Source organism: Doryrhamphus excisus, linkage group LG7, assembly GCF_037039965.1.
Source record: "Doryrhamphus excisus strain RoL-2023G ecotype Guam linkage group LG7, RoL_Dexc_Guam_v1.1, whole genome shotgun sequence".
Taxonomy (NCBI): Eukaryota; Metazoa; Chordata; class Actinopteri; order Syngnathiformes; family Syngnathidae; genus Doryrhamphus; species Doryrhamphus excisus.
In genome coordinates this window covers 6,214,455-6,235,055 of record NC_136363.1, presented here as the reverse complement: position 1 = coordinate 6,235,055, position 20,601 = coordinate 6,214,455, and the positions used below count along the sequence as shown (strand labels likewise).

The following is a 20,601-nucleotide window of genomic DNA, read 5'->3' as shown; positions in this document are numbered from 1 at the left end:
CAAGTTATCCAGTAGGTTATCCAGTTGCAGATAGATAAGCAAAAAAGAATGTAATGCATTCTCATTGGTATTAATATTGCTTTATAATTAATAGATCAAGAGTGACATACAAGCCATATGGAAGTTACATAATGTAACTTGTAAAAGTATTGGAATGTACAAGTCAGGGCAGTCAGTAGATGAATTATGGTTTGTAGCTCTGATAGTTTGCAGTAGGACTTTCCGGAGTTACCTGCCTGCACTTGCCTGGAGGCCTTTTTGAATGTTTTTTTTTTTTGTTATTGCAGTGGATTTTCAGTTTTGGATGTTATTCCCAACACAATGCATGTCAGCTGTGGAGATGACCACAGTCAGGAAAACAATGCTTGAATAGATCTTCAATGTCTGCTGATGGTTCTGGTCACAAAGGGATCTGCTTCTCTATGGCCGTCATTGTTGTGCACCGGTACCGTGTGAGTCACACACACACCACGAGCACCAGCGAGGAGGACGCTCTAGAGCTGCCAACTCCCACCATCAACGGCTGTCCATTGCGTTATGAAAGCCCTCCTACATAGGGATTGTCCACCATTGCCAACGCAATGTATCTGTCTTTTTGGAAACAATCATTTCCCACGCTACATAACAAACCTACAGAAATATTACAAATAGAGGCCTGTGTACTTCAGTAGCATTGTTTTAAATAATTGTCAAACCACAGGCAAGTTAGTTCACATTCTTTATTTTATGATAATTTATGCTTGAGATTAGCATCACTGGGAAGGACGTTGAATTGTTCACCCACTAATAAGGATTGTGACTGCTGTAAAACAGGTTACTTTTACCCATATTGATGATGTGCTACAATGTTATTTTCCTTCCTCGTCGTGATTCTAATTTCTGTATTCATAATTCTTTAAACCAATAAAATATGTGTGAGCCATGTAGCTTAGAAATGCATTGGTTGTTTTCCATTGACATTTTTCCCTCATTTCCCCGCAGTCGTCCTTACAGGATACACGCTCCTGTACAGTAGGTGGCGTTGTGTTAGTAGCGACCCGCCATAAAGAAGAAGAAGTCGCCTTACAGCCGCGTGCGGCGTTTTACTGCTCCCAACTAGTGAAGCAGGGAAACTAACTAGCCTTACGTCACATCCGGGTAATCCGATAGTGAACATTGAACGGCACGTAGTGGCAGCTACGAACGTTCGGGTTACGAATCTGAAGCCATCTAACCTACAATATGTGTTTCCATTACCTCGTTTACGTCTTTATAAGTATTTACTAAGGTAAGGAGTGGGATTGCCATTGTATGGGGTTTAAAACAACTATAGTAATGTGTGTAAAGTAGTGGACTTTACTTGCGAGGCACCTCAGAAAACATGGCTACTACTGTAGTTCACACTGTTGTTTTTTTTCTATTGTTGCAGATTTGTGTCAAACGACGCATGTCAACATGAATAGGTAGGCTATTTATTTCCCTTAATCGTAAATGAGCGCTATATTGAATCCTACCACTTAAACTGTATTGTATTGTGAATCTTGGTATCTTTAATAATGGCGCATAACAATGATGGCGGCAGACTTACCAGCAAGACTCAGCCCGCATTGGCTCTGTTCTTTCCTTAAGTGTCTGCCAGAGAGACGTGAGGCAGTTTGAGGCCCTGCTTGTGAATATTTCTTAGCAGGGTTATAGGTATACCTCCAACAAGGTTATATAGTACAAACTAAACACAGTATATTAGCATTGTAGCATTGTTTGTTTTATTGACTGAATGCTGTGAAAAATGTGCAGACTCAAACCTTAAACATCCTTTACAGGACTTGCAAGGAGAAGCAAAGGGTTGTCATGTTCAGGCCTCCTGACTGACAATGTGGGACTGAAGAAATGAGGTTAGTATTACTCAAAAACACGGTTCAGACTTGGGCGGCAGACTTACCAGCAAGACTAAGCCTTCTCTGGCTTTGTTCTTTCCTTAAGTGTCTGCCAGAGAAATGTGAGGCTGTTTGAGGCCCTGCTTATGAATATTTCTTATCAGGGTTATAGGTATACCTCCAACAAGGTTATAGTACAAACTAACCACAGTATACTCCTTAGTAGCATTGTTTGTTTTATTGACTGAATGCTGTGGAAAAAAAACCTGAAACATCCTTTACAGGACTTGCAAGGAGAAGCAAAGGGTTGTCATGTTCAGGCCTCCTGACTGACAATGTGGGACTGAAGAAATGAGGTTAGTATTACTTAAAAACACGGTTCAGACTTGGGCGGCAGACTTACCAGCAAGACTAAGCCTTCTCTGGCTTTGTTCTTTCCTTAAGTGTCTGCCAGAGAGATGTGAGGCAGTTTGAGGCCCTGCTTATGAATATTTCTTAGCAGGGTTATAGGTATACCTCCAACAAGGTTATAGTACAAACTAACCACAGTATACTCCTTAGTAGCATTGTTTGTTTTATTGACTGAATGCTGTGAAAAAAAGCCTGAAACATCCTTTACAGGACTTGCAAGGAGAAGCAAAGGGTTGTCATGTTCAGGCCTCCTGACTGACAATGTGGGACTGAAGAAATGAGGTTAGTATTACTTAAAAACACGGTTCAGACTTAGGTGGCAGACTTACCAGCAAGACTAAGCCTTCTCTGGCTTTGTTCTTTCCTTAAGTGTCTGCTAGAGAAATGTGAGGCTGTTTGAGAGGCCCTGCTCGTGACTCTTCATTGCGGGGTTTTAGGTACACCTCCGACAGTACTAATCCACCTTTTATATACCTTTGTTTTCATGTTAAAATAATAGCTAAACTTGATATTTAACAGGTTTGACTCGAGGTAAAGCAAAGGCCTGGTCCGGTCCTTCAGCTGACCTGTGGTACTCGTGGAACAAAGAGAATCAGGTTAGTGTTTCAGGAGTGTAACAATGGCTGAGACTGAGCTTTCCGTGGCTCTGTTCTCTCCTTTAGTGTCTGCTAGAGAGATGCAAGTCTGTTTGAGGCCTTGCTATTGACTTTAATATCAGAGTTATAGGTAAACCACCTACATGCTTTCAGAAATTGCCATATTAATCAATGTGTTAATGCTGACTTTGGGTTGTGGGGGGCAACAGTTTTTTGTTGTTGTATGGTGCCCTCTAGTGGTGAGTGCAGCAGTTAGTCATAGCCTGCACTCTTGAACGCATGTAAACACTTGATAATAATGACAATATAGTATAGTATTTGCTAAAATATTTGCAATATATTTTATGAAGATATCTGGTTTGAAATAATTATGTACAAATATTGCTGTTTGTTTTTATTTTAAAGGCCTATTCAACTCCCTGAACCAAATTCAAAATGGTGGCTGCAAATTCTCATACCCAGACCATACAAAGGTGGTTGGTGTGTGGCATCTCCTTGGGGTAGTCTTGATGGATCGACCTGAGGGAATCTACAGAGCAGGTCTCCTTGGGTGTGGACTTGAGTCACAATTTTCAGGGACTGTTGACTCAATACCATCAAAGACTTGCGACTCAACTGACATCAGTGACTCAGGACTTGACACTCAACGGGAAAATTTCAAGCCAATGACTTAAGACTTGACTCGACATGCCCCGACTTGAGACTTGAACGTCTTTACTTAAGGCTGACAACAATCAACATCCACCTGATCGGATCTTCCCTGAATGTCCAATGTTTGTCAGTAAAAAAAGTAATAAAGTTGGTTCTATACATTGAATTGAGGTTGTCTGTTTTTGTGGAGCAAGATATCTTTCAATTCTTTTGTACCATATATTTAAAGGTCAAACTGCAGGTACGTAAACTTGATAATGGTCTAAAAGTAATGCTTGCGTAACAGTAAAAACCAGAAATGTAATTAGTTTGTAGAAACTTCCTATATTTTGTTCCAGTTGTGAGTTGTAGTCACTTGGTTGGTTGATGCCTTTTCAACAAATACTGCAAGCAATCACAACAAATTAACACATGAAATGAGATGACTTCATATGTTGATCTGGTCTTCCCCAAAAAGCCCCTAGAAGATGTTTCTCCAACTAGAACCTGCTCTGCACAGGATGACGTGCTATTGCTTCGACCACAAGACTACAACTGCAGTGAAGCCACCAAATGAGCTCACCACGCCTCCATCACTCTGTATCCTCAGTCTGCTGTACTTCTCTTTTTCTTTTGAGTCACTTTCTGTTCCCTATACGTCTTTTTTTTTTCTTCCTCTTATTTGCCGGATCCAGACAAAGGATGGCAGAGATGGAGGGCCTTGAGTTTGGGAAGTCAGACTTTGTGCTTCTGGATGAGGTGACCATGGAGGAGTTTATGGAGAATCTCAAACTGAGGTAAGCGCTGACATGGAAGATGAGGAAACTGTAAACCACTGATGTAATCGTTTTTGTATGAAGGACTATGTTATTTAGTATGTTTGTAAGATCAACAGTCCGGTCCTTTGACACCCCCAAAGGTTCAAATCTGATTTTTTTTTTTACATTGATTGGCATTGCTAGAGGTCCCCTCTCAAATGAGTACTATTGTAAAATAAGTACAATTTCAACATTGTGTTCTTTCTGTACTTCTGTTCAAGCAATTTTATAGTAGTGATAATCTATCAACTGCCTGGTAACACACTCATTTGCCTTTAATTTACAATTGTGATATACTGTATCTTCACCCCATCACGTAAGCCACCCCACCATTATAGGCTCTGACAAGTTTCATTTCCTGCTTTCAGTCTGTACACACTCTTGTGCCACTTCCTGGCAGCTCGACAAGGTTTGATGCAATGTTGAAGTTCAGCCTTAGTGTTAAAATATCACTAACAAATGAGCCCAAACACTCTTTTGGCCCTGTATAGCAACCCTATAAGCACAATTACTATTTGCCGATAATGCATCTCTTTGCATAATGGGGCCCCCCTTTCAATCTGTTGGACACAAATGGGTGTGCGATATTGAATTTGTGTTGGATTTTTATCAAATGTACACAGGGTCATAATCTTTCTCGTTAGTGGTCATGATTAACTGCAGCTCGTCGTGTCTCTTTGACAGCAACTTATTTACACTAATACTGGCAAAGTCCAAGATGTTTGATGAAGCTCTCTAACATGTAATGTCCCTCTGATGTACTCGTTCCTGATCCTATCCATCATGGTCACTCCCAATGAGAACCTCTACACCAAACAACATGGCTGGTCTCACCACAGTTTTGTACATGTGAAAAAAAAATCATTCCCATATTGTGTGCATGTAGAGCTAAGCCATCGAAATAATTTTTTGTGTGTCCAGGTTTGAGAAGGGTCGGATCTACACTTACATCGGGGAAGTGGTGGTTTCTATGAACCCGTACAGAGAGATGGACATTTACGGGAAAGATACGATCGACGCTTATCGTGGTCGTGAGTTGTATGAAAACCCACCTCACCTTTTTGCGGTGTCTGATGCTGCCTATAAGGCCATGAAGAGAAGAGCTAAAGACACTTGCATTGTCATATCAGGTTGGTCTCCTGACTCAGTTTGTGTGTTTCACGTCCATGAAGTCATAATTAGTGGCATTGCTTATTATTATAATATGAATGTACTCTAAAATATTCGGCTATTGTAGCACAATCTACAAATGCACCATGTATATCATAGCATTGGTAGCCTGCTTATATAACTGGCCTGATGTGTTTCTTTGTCTTTATCCACTAATGAGCCCTTTCAGCCTTTGTGTTCCCATTGTGGTTTGACCTTGTGAGTTAACTAAACATACAATGACTCTTTTTCTGGGCCGCAAAATAGAATAAGAACTAGAATCAGCCTAATGAGCATACAAAGATAACAATAACAAGTGCTTTCTTGAGAATTTAATAGGCAATTGCAAGAAAAATATCGCTTCAAAGTTATTTTGCAGCACCCTTAACAGTAATCAGTATTTTCAAGTGATCCTTCTTATTTTTTAGCAGTAGTGTCCCTTTAATGTATATTCACTTCATATTCACATTGAAATCATAAATGTTTTGTTGTCTATGTGTTTTTAGGTGAAAGTGGTGCAGGGAAAACAGAAGCCAGTAAATACATCATGCAGTACATTGCAGCCATCACAAACCCAAGTCAGAGGGCGGAGGTTGAAAGGTGAAAAATTCATGTTAAAATGGTTCATACGGAATCATTTCAACTTCCTTCCTATGTGCTCAGGCAACAATCAGCTACCGCCATGTGTGTCTCGACAAATATAGAAGTGATTATAGTGCAGCGACTGAAGAACTGTTACATTCAATGAGGCAAACACAGACAAATAATAATCAAGTAATCATGACTGATTATTAATAATATACAACAACACAGTAAACAGGGAAACCACGGTTACAATTTTAGGCTGAAACACTGTTTTCTGGAGAATCAACTCGTTTGCCATTTAGCTTCCTTTGTCTTTAGCGAACAATGTAAGAGAAACAGGGAGTGTTATTGGAATCACTTTTATTGCAAATGTTAATCCAAAATCAGGAGAAGGTGCTGTACTGGCTCTGAACGAGTTGTATACAAACAGGACTCTTGTCTGTATTGCCATGATGTGAGGTTAGATTTCATTTATATTAATTATTTATTATTTATTTATGTATTAATAATAATTAATAATGTATAATTTATTTATTAATAAATAAATACATTTATTTAATAAATAAAATGAATAATTAAAATACATGTATTATATAATTATATATATATAAATAATTATATAATACATTTATTTTAATTATTAATTAATTAAAATTTTTAATTATATATATATATATATATATTTTTTTTTTTTTGGCATGCGGGTTTGGAGGGGAAGGAGCATAAACCAAGCTATAATCCTCTTGGGTAGTTGAATATTAGACACCATACTCTCATCCACCTTCCACTTGAGAATACTCTACAGGTACTTGAATGGGTTCAGGTCTAGAGCCATCAGAATTCATGTTTCACTCAATGAACCACAGCTCCCCATTGTCAGCAGCACTCGTGCAGACAGCAACACAACCTCCGCTATGCTATGCCTCACCAAGCAAGGCAAACTTATCTCGGTACTCTTTTGTCTCGACATAGTGGCTGCACACTGACTTCTCTAAAGTATGATTGCTGAAATGTGAGGGTATATTTACACTCTTTCCTTACCAACATGGGATAAATCAGTGTGAAGAATGTGCTACTGAAGTCCAACTGCGTGCTGGAGGCTTTTGGGAACGCCAAGACGAATCGTAACGACAACTCCAGCCGCTTCGGCAAGTACATGGACATCAACTTCAACTTCAATGGTGATCCCACAGGGGGACACATCAACAACTACCTGCTGGAGAAGGTGAGAGTGATATACATATGTGTCGACTTTTAAGGTTTTTTTTTTTCCTTTATGGGCATGAATGTTTCATGAGGAGATGAAAAAGAGGTGTGAAGGAACATCCACAAATAGAAAAGCTGGTGTGCTTCATGTTAATAAATGTCTCTTAACGCTGCTTTATTTATCAGCTTCTTAAAAGATGATGAAAAATCAACTTATTTCTCTCTCAGAAATCCCACTTATGGACATTAGTTATTTAGGAGTTTATTACCAAGTGTTGCTTTGCTTATTACCATAGCAACAAGACTAAATATATACAGTAGATGACTACAGAATAGAAAATGGTAGGTTTTGGTAGGCTCGATGTCAGATGTGTGTTTATGTTTGTATCCCACTTTAAAAAGTGTTTATATTGCCTTGGTTGGTCCCCTTTTGTGTCAGTCTATCGTCAGGTGTGTGACTGTAGTACAGTTATTTTTTCATTTTTACACATCAGGGCCTCCAAATTGTCCATATGGGAGTGTGAATGGTTGTTTGTCTACATGTGCCCTGTGATTGGCTAGCGACCAGTCCAGGGTGTACCCCGCCTCTCGCCCGAAGACAGCTGGGATAGGCTCCAGCAACGCCCCCGCGACCCTTGTGAGGATAAGCAGTAGAAAATGAATGAATGAACACATCAGGCCTAAAATTACACCCAAAACCATAAAATCGGAATAAGGAAATGTATTATTTGTGTAAAAAGTCAATTATGTTTAATGACCCTTATTATCACTTAGAATGGAAGTTAGAATGTAAACAAAGATCCTAAATGTAGTCAACTGGTTACTGTATTTTTGATCATCCAGAGGGAAAAGTCAGCCCCGTGTTGACCTCTAAATCCCACATTGCGCATCTTGGCCACTTGATGGCACTGTTGGCTCACCTGAGTTGTTTGATGGATGGATGACAACCAATGGCTAGATGGTGTCTTGTTTCATTGCATGTTCACTTTTGCATTGCTATAACTGCATTACAGATCATTGATCATTTATACATCTTTGTTTTTTTTCTGCTGAAGTCCAGGGTGGTCCAACAGCAAGAAGGGGAGAGGAACTTCCATTCATTTTATCAGGTGAAGATCTCATATGCACTGTGGCTGCAAAACATAACGGATATGGAAAGAAGTCACATATTTGCAGCTCTGTAATGCTTGAGAGTGGATGTGTTTGCTGTGTTTCCATAGTTACTGCGAGGTGGATCAAATGACTCATTTCACCTGCAAAGTGATCCGAGTGTTTATGTGTACACTAAAGAGGGATCTACATCCACTGTGAGTTATATATCATTAAATTTTTTTTATTAACTTTATTTAATATTGATCTTATCGGTCCTCTTTCCCTGTGTAGACCTCTAATAATGACCATGCTAGCCACAAAGCTGTGATGAATGCACTGGAAGTAATTGGCTTCTCCAAAGAAGAGATTCTGTCAATTTATCAAATTCTAGCCTCCATCCTGCATCTGGTGATTATTGACTTGGTAGTATTTGTTGTAACATCATGATGCTGTGCTGTCTTTAAAAAAACAACATTTTTTTAGGGTAATGTGCCATTTGAGAGTGATGGTGAGAGTGTTCAAGTTTTGGACCTTGAATCTGTCAACTACATCTCAGAGTTGACTGCCACAGATCCGGACAAGGTCATCAAGAGCTTGCTGTACCGTACTGTAGCCACTGGGGGTGGCGAGGTCATAGAGAAGGGTCACACAGAAGAAGAGGCCTGCTTTGGACGGGACGCTTTTAGCAAGGTACATTACAGTGCACTAATCCCTCATTTATCATAGTTTATTGGTTCCAACTCAACTAAATATTTTTGTAGTCATAGCATAGAAAACCTGTTTACGACCTTCTAAATACAGTTTTTTTTTAGATTAGAGCTCTCTACACATGAAATAACACCCCTATAGGCACCTTTACACTCGTATTACCCAATATAGTAGACACAATGAGAAAAAATAAGTCATTTAAGACATAAGCCTGATGCTTGTGTGTGTTGCTACATGTGTTCCCTGGGGGAGCTGAGTGGCCGGCAGTCAGGAAGTGATGTCAGGGGTTCACAGTTTAACTTTAGCTTGGCGTGGGTTACACACACAACAAGTTTGGTGGTTGTGTTTCTCACCGAATATTACAGTAACATTACTGACACCTAGTGACCAGGGTAGAATACTACATATTATCACAACGTCTTTGAATGCGTCTTCTGAATGCACAACAATTGTGTAAAATTGGAGTGAAGCATGGGATTACTGTATAAACAAAGCCTGGCCAAAACTATGGCTTAAAAAAAGAGGTTGTTGTCTTATATTTGGATCAGTGATGTAATATATAATTGTCTCTTTTTAACTAAGAATTATAGTTTCTTGGTAACTGTTGTCCCCTTTATACTACTGTCTCAATGTAGGCTCTCTATGAGAGACTTTTTGGGTGGATTGTAGGCCGCATCAACAACATCATTGAGGTGAAAGACTACAACCCAGTGCTTCATGGGAAAAACACAGTCATCGGCGTCCTGGATATCTATGGATTTGAGATCTTTGACAACAACAGGTCGGAGTTGCTTGAATCTTTCTTTAAATTGAAATATATAATACATGATAATTGACATTTTTGTTGTTGTTTTTGTCAGCTTTGAGCAGTTCTGCATCAACTACTGCAATGAAAAGCTGCAGCAACTTTTCATCGAGCTGATCCTTCAACAGGAACAAAACGAATATAATCGAGAGGGGATCCAATGGCAACACGTGAGAAACAAAAAAAAACCATTCCTAATGATGCTCCCGCTCAACAATGTCTCTTTGTGTTTTTCATTTGCAGATTGACTACTTCGATAACCAGATCATTGTGGACCTGGTGGAGCAGCCACACAAAGGAATCATTTCCATTCTGGATGAAGCTTGTCTTACTGTTGGGAAAGTGACAGACACAATGTTCCTGGACAGTATGGACGTCAAACTGGCCAAACACCCCCACTACAGCTCCCGCAAGGTAAAAAATCATTAACCAAAATCATGAATTATCCCTATTTGTACACCTTCATTCAATACCTTATTCCTTTATTGTTATTGTATGACACACATACTAGATAGAAGAGCTTAGCTTATATTATAATAACCACATTCAATTTACTTGTGTATTGACAATACTGAATATTGAGAGTGGAAGAGTTGTGTCATAGGCTCCAGCTCACCTGGGACTCTATTGAGGACAAGTGGTTAAACAGGCGCATTGATACACATACTTATGTTAGTTCCATCAACAATAGCAGCATACGTGGATACAGCGACAACACTTCCGATGTCCGCTCTCATTGGGATGGCTGTGTCTTCCAGCACAAGACATGTTCTCCAATCCTAAGGTTAAAAAAAATGACAAACTTTGTAGTAAAATGGAGAGCTAGGTATCCACCCGTCCGCCTGTGAATGACGCTGAGACAAGTGCTTAGCGAGGCGTCGTGTTAGTCCTCCGCACTGGGGGCTGTGTCGGGTCTGCTGATGGGGGTGCTGTCCTTGGGTCCCTTCGACCCGGCCGCCTGGGGGTTCCTCGCTTTAATGTGGGGGTCCACCCGTCTGTCGGAGTCGGAGGGCCCGGGTGCTGGTCCCTCGATGGCACGGCCTGCAGCTCCTCCCAGTGTGGACGGCCCCAGTGGTGGCGTTTCCTTGATCCTCAGTACCATGGCATGTCTCCCTACTGTGTGTGATTGTGTGTGTGTGTCTAGTATAGAGGGTGGGAGGGAGGGGCTTTCTTTGTAATTGTTTTCTTTTTAATTGTGGTAATTGTTTTTAATTCTGTAAAGCACTTTGTATTGAATGTCCTTGCAGGAAAAGTGTTGATTTGATATGCTAATATCTCTGTAGCTAGGTAAATATACAAGTCGGTTATATAAATGGAAGGTCTTTTTATGAGGGTTATAGCGTCAAAATAGATATTCCCCATGTTGTCCGTTGTTAGCTAGCTCATATTAACTCGTTTTCTCGCACTAGAATGCACAGAAAATTTATTTTTCACACAAAGATTGTGAATGACGAGCAAAGTTTAGAAAAAGTGCAGTTCCCCTTTAAAATATTTCACTCACACACTTTTGCATTGCTTCCATTTCTAGCTCAGCCCCACTGACAAAACCATGGACTTCCAAAAACACTTCCGAATCCGTCACTATGCAGGAGATGTCACGTGAGTTTGCCATGTAAACTATCTAACCACTGGGTGCTGGGATTCTGTGTTTTGTGCATGTCGGGTGGGGGAACAAGGCAGGGTTCAGAAGTGTAATCCATATGATCCTATTATGAGGTCAGTTTGGGACGTTTGCAGCAGTGTGTTGGACACTAAAGGCAACACTGTTGGACATTTCTAAATGTGCAATTTACTATCTTGTTTGTGTCATGGCAATCAATTCCAGCCTCTCTTCCTTTTAACTGCTGCACTTCCTTAATGTGCTTACTGATGCTAAATGTCAGAGGCCAGATGGGGCCTGTGGCCATCAGTGCAGCCTTGGCTTTGGTTTCAGAAGAATCGCACCGCCTCACGTGTACTGCCCTCAATCTCAGGAGGGGCAGGACATGACTATATCTAGGGAACACATCAGGGAGGAGGGTGAGTCACTTTTGACTTTGTGATGTAGCAACAGCTGTAATCAAGAAGAGCTGGAGGAGGATTTGTTGACCGTTTTTTTTTGACTTAGGCTAACATGATGCTGGACACACACACCCAAGCTCAGAGCGATTGCATCCACCTCTGCAGCTCAAGGAAGCAGACAGTTACTATAAAGTCATGCTAGTGATGGAGTTGTCAGTTTGAGGAATCTCATTTTGGCAGCTTGTTCATTTGGTCACTAACCAAAGCTCATGACCATAAGTGAGGGTAAAATTCCTTATTTCTGTAAAGCATAGAAAACCTGTTTGCTACCATGTCAATATGGTTTAAAACATATATTAGAGCCTTCTAGACTTCATATAGCACCCCTACAGTCCTCTTTACACTTTTGTTAACCAATAAAGTAGACATAACAGCAGGAAATAAGACATTCATTTATTCATTTTCTACCGCTTTTCCTCACGGGGGGGTGCTGGAGCCTATCCCAGCTTTCTTTAGTTGCCATCCAATCACAGGGCACATATATACAAACAACCATTCACACTCACATTCATACCTATGGACAATTTGGAGTCGCCAATTAACCTAGCATGTTTTTGGAATGTGGGAGGAAACCGGAGTACCCGGAGAAAACCCACGCATGCATGGGGAGAACATGCAAACTCCACACAGAGATAGCCGAGGGTGGAATCAAACTCGTGTCTCCTAGCTGTGAGGCCTGCGTGCTAACCACTTGTCTGTTGTGCAGCCCAAAATAAGACATATTAGACATAAATGATGGTAATGGTTTATTGCAACATTTTATTTTTTATTGAATACACAACATGTCTAAAAGGAGTACAAATCTGTTACTATTACATTTGTTCATTTCCTGTATTCCAGATATGATTATTTTGTTAAAACATAAAGAAAGGTAAGGTAATGTAACTATATAGTGATGTAATTATGTTTTTTTTTTTACAACCATAATAAATAATGATTGTAAATATGTAAATATAACCATCAAAAAGGTGATATATATATATACATAACAAAAACAACACAACCCTTCTTCCTTGTATTTTACAAACAACTGCTTGTATTGATTTTTGAATTCACTCAATAAGACATAACATCGACAACATAACATCAGTGAATACAAGTTACTACTACTACTACTACTAATAATACTACATATACTTTTTCTGAATGTGTCTTCCGAATGCCTTATATATGTGTACTTTTGAACATTTTTAAGGCTTGGAAATCCCGAAATACGTAAAAATTTGCTTAAATATGCACATTTTTCCACCCTCGGCCATCTCTGTGTGGAGTTTGCATGTTCTCCCCGTGCATGCGTGGGTTTTCTCCGGGTACTCCGGTTTCCTCCCACATTCCAAAAACATGCTAGGTTAATTGGCGACTCCAAATTGTCCATAGGTATGAATGTGAGTGTGAATGGTTGTTTGTCTATATGTGCCCTGTGATTGGCTGGCGACCAGTCCAGGGTGTACTCTGCCACTCGCCCTGAAGACAGCTGGGATAGGCTCCAGCACCCCTGCGACCCTCGTGAGAAAAAAGCGGTAGAAAATGAATGAATGAATGAATGAATAATTATAATTATGAAATGCGAACTATGAAGTGGCATACTTATACAGTGAAGAAAATAAGTATTTGAACACCCTGCTATTTTGCTATTTCTCCCACTTAGAAATCATGGAGGGGTCTGAAATTTTCATCGTAGGTGCATGTCCACTGTGAGAGAGATAAACTAAAAAGAAAAATCCAGAAATCACAATGCATGATTTTTTAACAATTTATTTGTGTGATACAGCTGCTAATAAGTATTTGAACACCTGAGAAAATGAATGTTAATATTTGGTACAGTAGCCTTTGTTTGCTATTACAGAGGTCAAACGTTTCCTGTAGTTTTTCACCAGGTTTGCACACACTGCAGGAGGGATCTTGGCCCACTCCTCCACACAGATCTTCTCTAGATCAGTCAGGTTTCTGGGCTGTCGCTGAGAAACACGGAGTTTGAGCTCCCTCCAAAGATTTTCGATTGGGTTCAGGTCTGGAGACTGGCTGGGCCATGCTAGAACCTTGATATGCTTCTTACGGAGCCACTCCTTGGTTTTCCTGGCTGTGTGCTTCGGGTCGTTGTCGTGTTGGAAGACCCAGCCACGACCCATCTTCAATGCTCTGACAGAGGGAAGGAGGTTGTTCCCCAAAATCTCACAATACACGGCCCCAGTCATCCTCTCTTTAATGCAGTGCACTCGTCCTGTCCCATGTGCAGAAAAACACCCCCAAAGCATGATGCTACCACCCCCATGCTTCACAGTAGGGATGGTGTTCTTCGGATTGTACTCTTCATTCTTCTTCCTCCAAACACGCTTATTGGAATTATGACCAAAAAGTTCTATTTTGGTCTCATCTGACCATAAAACTTTCTCCCATGACTCCTCTGTATCATCCAAATGGTCATATGCAAACTTAAGACGGGCCTTGACATGTGCTGGTTTAAGCAGGGGAACCTTTCGTGCCATGCATGATTTCACATCATGACGTCTTAGTGTATTACCTACAGTAACCTTGGAAACGGTGGTCCCAGCTCTTTTCAGGTCATTGACCAAGTCCTGTCGTGTAGTTCTGGGCTGATTCCTCACCTTTCTTAGAATCATTGAGACCCCACGAGGTGATATCTTGCATGGGGCTCCACTCCGATTGAGATTGACCGTCATGTTTAGCTTCTTCCATTTTCTAATGATAGCTCCAACAGTGGACCTTTTTTCACCAAGCTGCTTGGTAAGTGCTCCGTAGCCCTTTCCAGCCTTGTGGAGGTGTACAATTTTGTCTCTGGTGTCTTTGGACAGCTCTTTGGTCTTCGCCATGTTACAAGTTAAAGTCTTACTGATTGTATGGGGTGGACAGGTGTCTTTATGCAGCTAACGACCTCAAACAGGTGCATCTGATTCAGGATGATACATGGAGTGCAGGTGGACTTCTAATGGGCAGACTAACAGGTCTTTCAGGGTCAGAATTCTAGATGATACACAGGTGTTCAAATACTTATTTGCAGCTGTATCACACAAATAAATTGTTAAAAAATCATGCATTGTGATTTCTGGATTTTTCTTTTTAGTTTATCTCTCTCACAGTGGACATGCACCTACGATGAAAATTTCAGACCCCTCCATGATTTCTAAGTGGGAGAAATAGCAAAATAGCAGGGTGTTCAAATACTTATTTTCTTCACTGTATCTGACTTCTAAAGTGTATTTTAACCAACCCAACTGTAATGATAAATAATATGACATTACCTTTTGTGTGTTTTAGTAAATTACTATTGCAATTATGGCAGACGAGTGTGTGTACGTGTGTGAGATGAAGCTTGGTCTCCCAGCGTTGGGCACTGTCCAAGGTCACTCCCCGTGAGCCGTCACTCCTCCAGGCTGGTGCTGCCCACCCTCTATCTCCTCCTATCTGAATCAAGCCCGACTGTGGCTATAAATATAAAAGCCACCCGCCCCTCTCTCTCTGAACCAACACAAGCTTTGACCTACTTCACCCATCTTCTTTCTTTTCCCTCAGCCTCTTTTCCATCCCTCTGCAATACGGCAACCTTTACCTGGTGTCAACTTTGTCATCAAAAAAAAAAAAAATCCCTGCAGCATTTCTGTCGGCACATACAGCTGTTCAGTTGATCAAGTTCAATTTCCTGTGTTGCGTGAAATCTCACATCTTAGGTCTGGCTCACATACTCTTTTTTTTTTTTTTTTCCCCCAATGTGTCAGCTTTGACCTTCACTTTCCTTTTGAGGTGTCTCATCTCTGGAGAGCTTCTGCCCTTATCTCTGCTTGTCCTCTTCCATCAAGCCTGTCCTTTTAAGTGAATGTTACGGCTTGTTTTTATATGTTCTGACTGCTCCTCTGTGCTCTTTGGCAAACTTATAGCGGGAATGCGGTCAGGTGGTTGTGAGCCAAGTTTACATGACGGGTTTTTCACTGAAGTTTTTGAACCAGTTATTATTTATGTGTGGAAGGGGTAGGAAATGGACGCATCTGCTCAGCAGTGTGGTTTTAATGTACTGAGTCCTTTTCGAAACAAGAGTGAAGAGAAATAATGTCACAGACCCTGTGTAATCTGTCTGATTTTGAGTCTCCTGTAATTTCAATAGGCGGCACGGTGGTCGAGTGGTTAGCGCGCAGACCTCACAGCTAGGAGACCAGGGTTCAATTCCACCCTTGGCCATCCCAGTGTGGAGTTTGCATGTTCCCCCATGTGTGCATGTGTGGGTTTTCTCCGGGTACTCCGGTTTCCTCCCACATTCCAAAAACATGCTAGGTTAATTGGCCACTCCAAATTGTCCATAGGTATGAATGTGAGTGTGAATGGTTGTTTGTCTATATGTGCCCTGTGATTGGCTGGTGAACAGTCCAGGGTGTACCCCGCCTCTCGCCCTGAAGACAGCTGGGATAGGCTCCAGCACCCCCGCGACCCTCGTGAGGAAAAAGCGGTAGAAAATGAATGAATGAATGTAATTTGAATATCTTGACTCTTCAGCGAAACCGCCCACTACTTCTGGTCATAAAGTCTTTATTACGCTCCTTCGTTGTCTAATACAGATACTCCGTGGAGGGCTTCTTGGACAAAAACAGAGACCTGCTCTTCCAAGATTTCAAGCGCCTCATGTACCACAGGTGCCAAACACACCATCATCAGGCTACTACTAACTGGGCCAGCGGAACACATGGGTTTCCCTCTTGACCCTGTTAGCGCATCACGCCACGGCTCGCTCATTGAATCATGTCCTTTTATCTTCATTTTTTATTTATTTATTTTGCACTCTTTTAAAGCTCCAACCCAGTTATGAAGGAGATGTGGCCAGATGGCCAACTCGGCATCACCGAGGTCACTAAGCGACCTCTTACAGCAGCCAACCTCTTCAAGAACTCCATTATATCCTTAGTGGATAAACTGGCCTGCAAGGTCTGTACAGTACACTTTCTGCCTGGCTTATTATTTTATTATCTATACTGATCATATATGTTCATTTTGCTAATATATGTACATATGCACAAGTGAATTTGAGAAAGTGAAGTGAATTATTATTATAGGAAAAAAAAACTAAAAATCCTGACATTTAAATCCAATTTCCAAAATGTGTTTTGCCCAACATTTGTGAAATTGATTCAGCTATTTAAAAAAAAATTAATCAGTTTTAAATGAATTAATAGGGAGGCACGGTGGACGAGTGGTTATCGCGCAGACCTCACAGCTAGGAGACCAGGGTTCAATTCCACCCTCGGCCATCTCTGTGTGGAGTTTGCATGTTTTCTCCGGGTACTCCGGTTTCCTCCCACATTCCAAAAACATGCTAGGTTAATTGGTGACTCCAAATTGTCCATAGGTATGAATGTGAGTGTGAATGGTTGTTTGTCTATATGTGCCCTGTGATTGGCTGGTGACCAGTCCAGGGTGTACCCCGCCTCTCGCCCAAAGACAGCTGGGATAGGCTCCAGCACCCCCTGTGAGGAAAAGCGGTAGAAAATGAATGAATGAATAAAGATTAATCATCATTTACCAATATGTGTGAAATATGCCCATTTTTGCAGTACTTTATGCAGACAAAAATACATGAACTGAAAAACTGTTTAAATCAAGCTATAGGATACCAGTCCAGAGTGTTAAAGTTAAAGAGCCTCTTCCTTTAAGCAAACTGAAGTGCCTCTGATCATCTATTGTGGGACTCAAGATATAATATTAATATAAGGTGTGTGGGCCGCACTAACAATAAAGTTTATTGTCAAGTAGGGGGCCACAAAATACTGAAAGCCCTAGTGAAAGCCCTGAAAGACCCCTACACTGATCTATTCTGAGGCTGCTGTTACAACGGAGGTTCGCCACCTTGCGTTATTGCAATGCAGTTTTTTTCCCCCTGTGGAAGTGTAATTCTTGTTCCTTGACCTCATCTTGTCCTGCGGTGAGTTATGAGAATTTGAAGGTCGCACAAAGTTTCCTGCACCTCTCCTGGCCTTGATAGCATAATACTATCTGTTACTTTTTTGTACGGTTGAGGTCAAATGAAAGGAAAGTGTACTGACATTTCGTTTTTTTCGGGTTCACATAGAAAGAGCAAGTCGTATCGTACCTCAGTATCTGCACAGGAATAGCAGTGTCACAATACATTCACATTAGCAACGTGTTTTTAAAGTATAATCCCCCGCTTATTCAGGTTATTTTCCACGAACCCCCTGAAAATTGTGAATAAAGGACATACTCTTAAAAAGGCATCTTCTGTCAAACTTGCCTTTCAGGAGCCCTATTATGTTCGATGCATTAAGCCCAATGAATTGAAGTCCCCGCTGCTATTTGATGACGCTCGCTGCCAACATCAGGTGGCCTATCTGGGCCTGCTGGAGAATGTCATGGTCCGTAGGGCAGGTTTCGCCTACAGGCAGCCCTACGCTCGCTTCTTGCAACGGTAATCAAGATATTGTACTGTACTGTGTTCCGTTCCGTTTCACATTCACTCAACACTGTTATTTAATCCTATATTTTTCTTTTTTTTGCTCTTGGTCTTCAGCTTTTAACTCCAGTGTTATGTTTTTATCTTTTTTAGTCCTATTTTATGCTCTTAGTCTTCAGCTTTTAACTCCAGTGTTTTGTTTTTATCTTTTTAGTCCCATTTTATGCTCTTGGTCTTCAGCTTTTAACTCCAGTGTTATGTTTTTATCTTTTTTAGTCCTATTTTATGCTCTTGGTCTTCAGCTTTTAACTCCAGTGTTATGTTTTTATCTTTTTTAGTCCCATTTTATGCTCTTGGTCTTCAGCTTTTAACTCCAGTGTTATGTTTTTATATTTTTTAGTCCCATTTTATGCTCTTGGTCTTCAGCTTTTAACTCCAGTGTTTTGTTTTTATCTTTTTTAGTCCCATTTTATGCTCTTGGTCTTCAGCTTTTAACTCCAGTGTTTTGTTTTTATCTTTTTTAGTCCCATTTTATGCTCTTGGTCTTCAGCTTTTAACTCCAGTGTTTTGTTTTTATCTTTTTTAGTCCCATTTTATGCTCTTGGTCTTCAGCTTTTAACTCCAGTGTTTTGTTTTTATCTTTTTTAGTCCCATTTTATGCTCTTGGTCTTCAGCTTTTAACTCCAGTGTTATGTTTTTATCTTTTTTAGTCCTATTTTATGCTCTTGGTCTTCAGCTTTTAACTCCAGTGTTATGTTTTTATCTATTTTAGTCCTATTTTATGCTCTTGGTCTTCAGCTTTTAACTCCAGTGTTATGTTTTTATCTATTTTAGTCCTATTTTATGCTCTTGGTCTTCAGCTTTTAACTCCAGTGTTATGTTTTTATCTATTTTAGTCCCATTTTATGCTCTTGGTCTTCAGCTTTTAACTCCAGTGTTATGTTTTTATATTTTTTAGTCCCATTTTATGCTCTTGGTCTTCAGCTTTTAACTCGTGTTTTGTTTTTATCTTTTTTAGTCCCATTTTATGCTCTTGGTCTTCAGCTTTTAACTCCAGTGTTATGTTTTTATCTTTTTTAGTCCTATTTTATGCTCTTGGTCTTCAGCTTTTAACTCCAGTGTTATGTTTTTATCTTTTTTAGTCCCATTTTATGCTCTTGGTCTTCAGCTTTTAACTCGTGTTTTGTTTTTATCTTTTTTAGTCCCATTTTATGCTCTTGGTCTTCAGCTTTTAACTCCAGTGTTATGTTTTTATCTTTTTTAGTCCTATTTTATGCTCTTGGTCTTCAGCTTTTAACTCCAGTGTTATGTTTTTATCTTTTTTAGTCCCATTTTATGCTCTTGGTCTTCAGCTTTTAACTCCAGTGTTATGTTTTTATCTTTTTTAGTCCTATTTTATGCTCTTAGTCTTCAGCTTTTAACTCCAGTGTTTCCTCAGGGGGGTCCTCCACACTGGGAGCTGTGTCGGGTCTGCCGAGGGGGTGCCATCCTTGGGTCCCTTTGACACGGCCGGCTGGGCGTTCCTCCCTTTAATGTGGGGGTCCGCCTGTCTGTCGGAGTTGGGGGGCCCGGGTGCTGGTATTCCAATGGCACGGTCTGCAGCTCCTCCCAGTGTGGACGGCCCCAAAGGTGGCGTTTCCTTGTTCCTCAGTGCCATGCCATGTCTCCCTACTGTGTGTGCTGGTGTGATTGTGTGTGTGTGTGGGTCTAGTATGGAGGGTGGGAAGGAGGGACTTTCTTTTGTTTCTTTGTTTTTTCCTTTTAATTGTGGTAATTGTTTTAATTCTGTAAAACACTTTGTGTGTTGCATGCCTTTGCAGGAAAAGTGCTATACAAATAAAGTTGATTTGATTTATTCTATAGGTATAAAATGACGTGCGAGTACACTTGGCCGAATCACTTGATGGATTCGGACCGAGACGCCGTGGAGGCTATTGTCAAGCAGCACGGTTTCCAAAACGACGTAGCGTACGGCCACACCAAGCTGTTTGTGCGAACACCGCGGTCTCTCTTCACTTTGGAACAGGAGCGAGCCGTCCTCATCCCCATCCTGGTCCTTTTCCTACAAAAGGTCAGCCATGCAGGCATAGCTTGCCACCAGCTAACCATCATCATATGCTTATGAGGATGCATTGATCGATTGATTGATGCATTGAAAGTCCCAGACATGATCCCTTTTAATCACTCACTATCAAACCTGCAGTCGATGTGTCTTCTGCTCATGTTTAGATGAAATGTATGCTTGGAATCCAGTAATTAGGATAATTAATGAGATCCA

At 40.7% G+C, this 20,601-nt stretch overlaps 1 protein-coding gene, 1 long non-coding RNA gene and 3 other non-coding genes across 7 annotated transcripts in view; all 5 read left to right on the top strand.

The window, feature by feature from the left end:
- The first annotated feature begins 1,101 nt into the window (after nucleotides 1-1,101).
- Nucleotides 1,102-3,671, top strand: LOC131101773 (uncharacterized). Of its 2 annotated transcripts, XR_013627675.1 has the most exons (8): nucleotides 1,102-1,267; nucleotides 1,409-1,442; nucleotides 1,800-1,871; nucleotides 2,138-2,209; nucleotides 2,298-2,546; nucleotides 2,635-2,701; nucleotides 2,784-2,860; nucleotides 3,266-3,671. It is a non-coding gene; the product is annotated as an uncharacterized LOC131101773 (long non-coding RNA). The 2 variants fall into 2 exon arrangements; XR_013627674.1 differs by having other exon boundaries at nucleotides 2,138-2,546.
- Nucleotides 1,556-1,691, top strand: LOC144899595 (small nucleolar RNA SNORA9). The gene has a single exon (XR_013627882.1). It is a non-coding gene; the product is annotated as a small nucleolar RNA SNORA9 (small nucleolar RNA).
- Nucleotides 1,907-2,042, top strand: LOC144899596 (small nucleolar RNA SNORA9). The gene has a single exon (XR_013627883.1). It is a non-coding gene; the product is annotated as a small nucleolar RNA SNORA9 (small nucleolar RNA).
- Nucleotides 2,245-2,380, top strand: LOC131102456 (small nucleolar RNA SNORA9). The gene has a single exon (XR_009119450.2). It is a non-coding gene; the product is annotated as a small nucleolar RNA SNORA9 (small nucleolar RNA).
- Nucleotides 3,672-4,157: 486 nt separating the features above from the next.
- Nucleotides 4,158-20,601, top strand: part of myo1g (myosin IG) — a 34,905-nt gene continuing 18,461 nt past the window's right edge. Inside the window, exons 1-16 of one of the 2 annotated variants that reach the window (XM_058047513.2) lie at nucleotides 4,158-4,287; nucleotides 5,230-5,438; nucleotides 5,964-6,057; nucleotides 7,102-7,267; nucleotides 8,304-8,357; nucleotides 8,469-8,555; nucleotides 8,632-8,748; nucleotides 8,824-9,030; nucleotides 9,684-9,829; nucleotides 9,909-10,023; nucleotides 10,097-10,267; nucleotides 11,382-11,452; nucleotides 16,480-16,554; nucleotides 16,711-16,843; nucleotides 18,172-18,338; nucleotides 20,187-20,394. In XM_058047513.2, the coding sequence (XP_057903496.2) occupies nucleotides 4,193-4,287; nucleotides 5,230-5,438; nucleotides 5,964-6,057; nucleotides 7,102-7,267; nucleotides 8,304-8,357; nucleotides 8,469-8,555; nucleotides 8,632-8,748; nucleotides 8,824-9,030; nucleotides 9,684-9,829; nucleotides 9,909-10,023; nucleotides 10,097-10,267; nucleotides 11,382-11,452; nucleotides 16,480-16,554; nucleotides 16,711-16,843; nucleotides 18,172-18,338; nucleotides 20,187-20,394 (2,115 nt within the window). In that variant the 5' untranslated portion in view covers nucleotides 4,158-4,192. Of the gene's footprint in view, nucleotides 4,288-5,229; nucleotides 5,439-5,963; nucleotides 6,058-7,101; nucleotides 7,268-8,303; nucleotides 8,358-8,468; nucleotides 8,556-8,631; nucleotides 8,749-8,823; nucleotides 9,031-9,683; nucleotides 9,830-9,908; nucleotides 10,024-10,096; nucleotides 10,268-11,381; nucleotides 11,453-16,479; nucleotides 16,555-16,710; nucleotides 16,844-18,171; nucleotides 18,339-20,186; nucleotides 20,395-20,601 lie in introns of those variants that run through there. The other variant, XR_013627673.1, reaches the window with a different exon arrangement.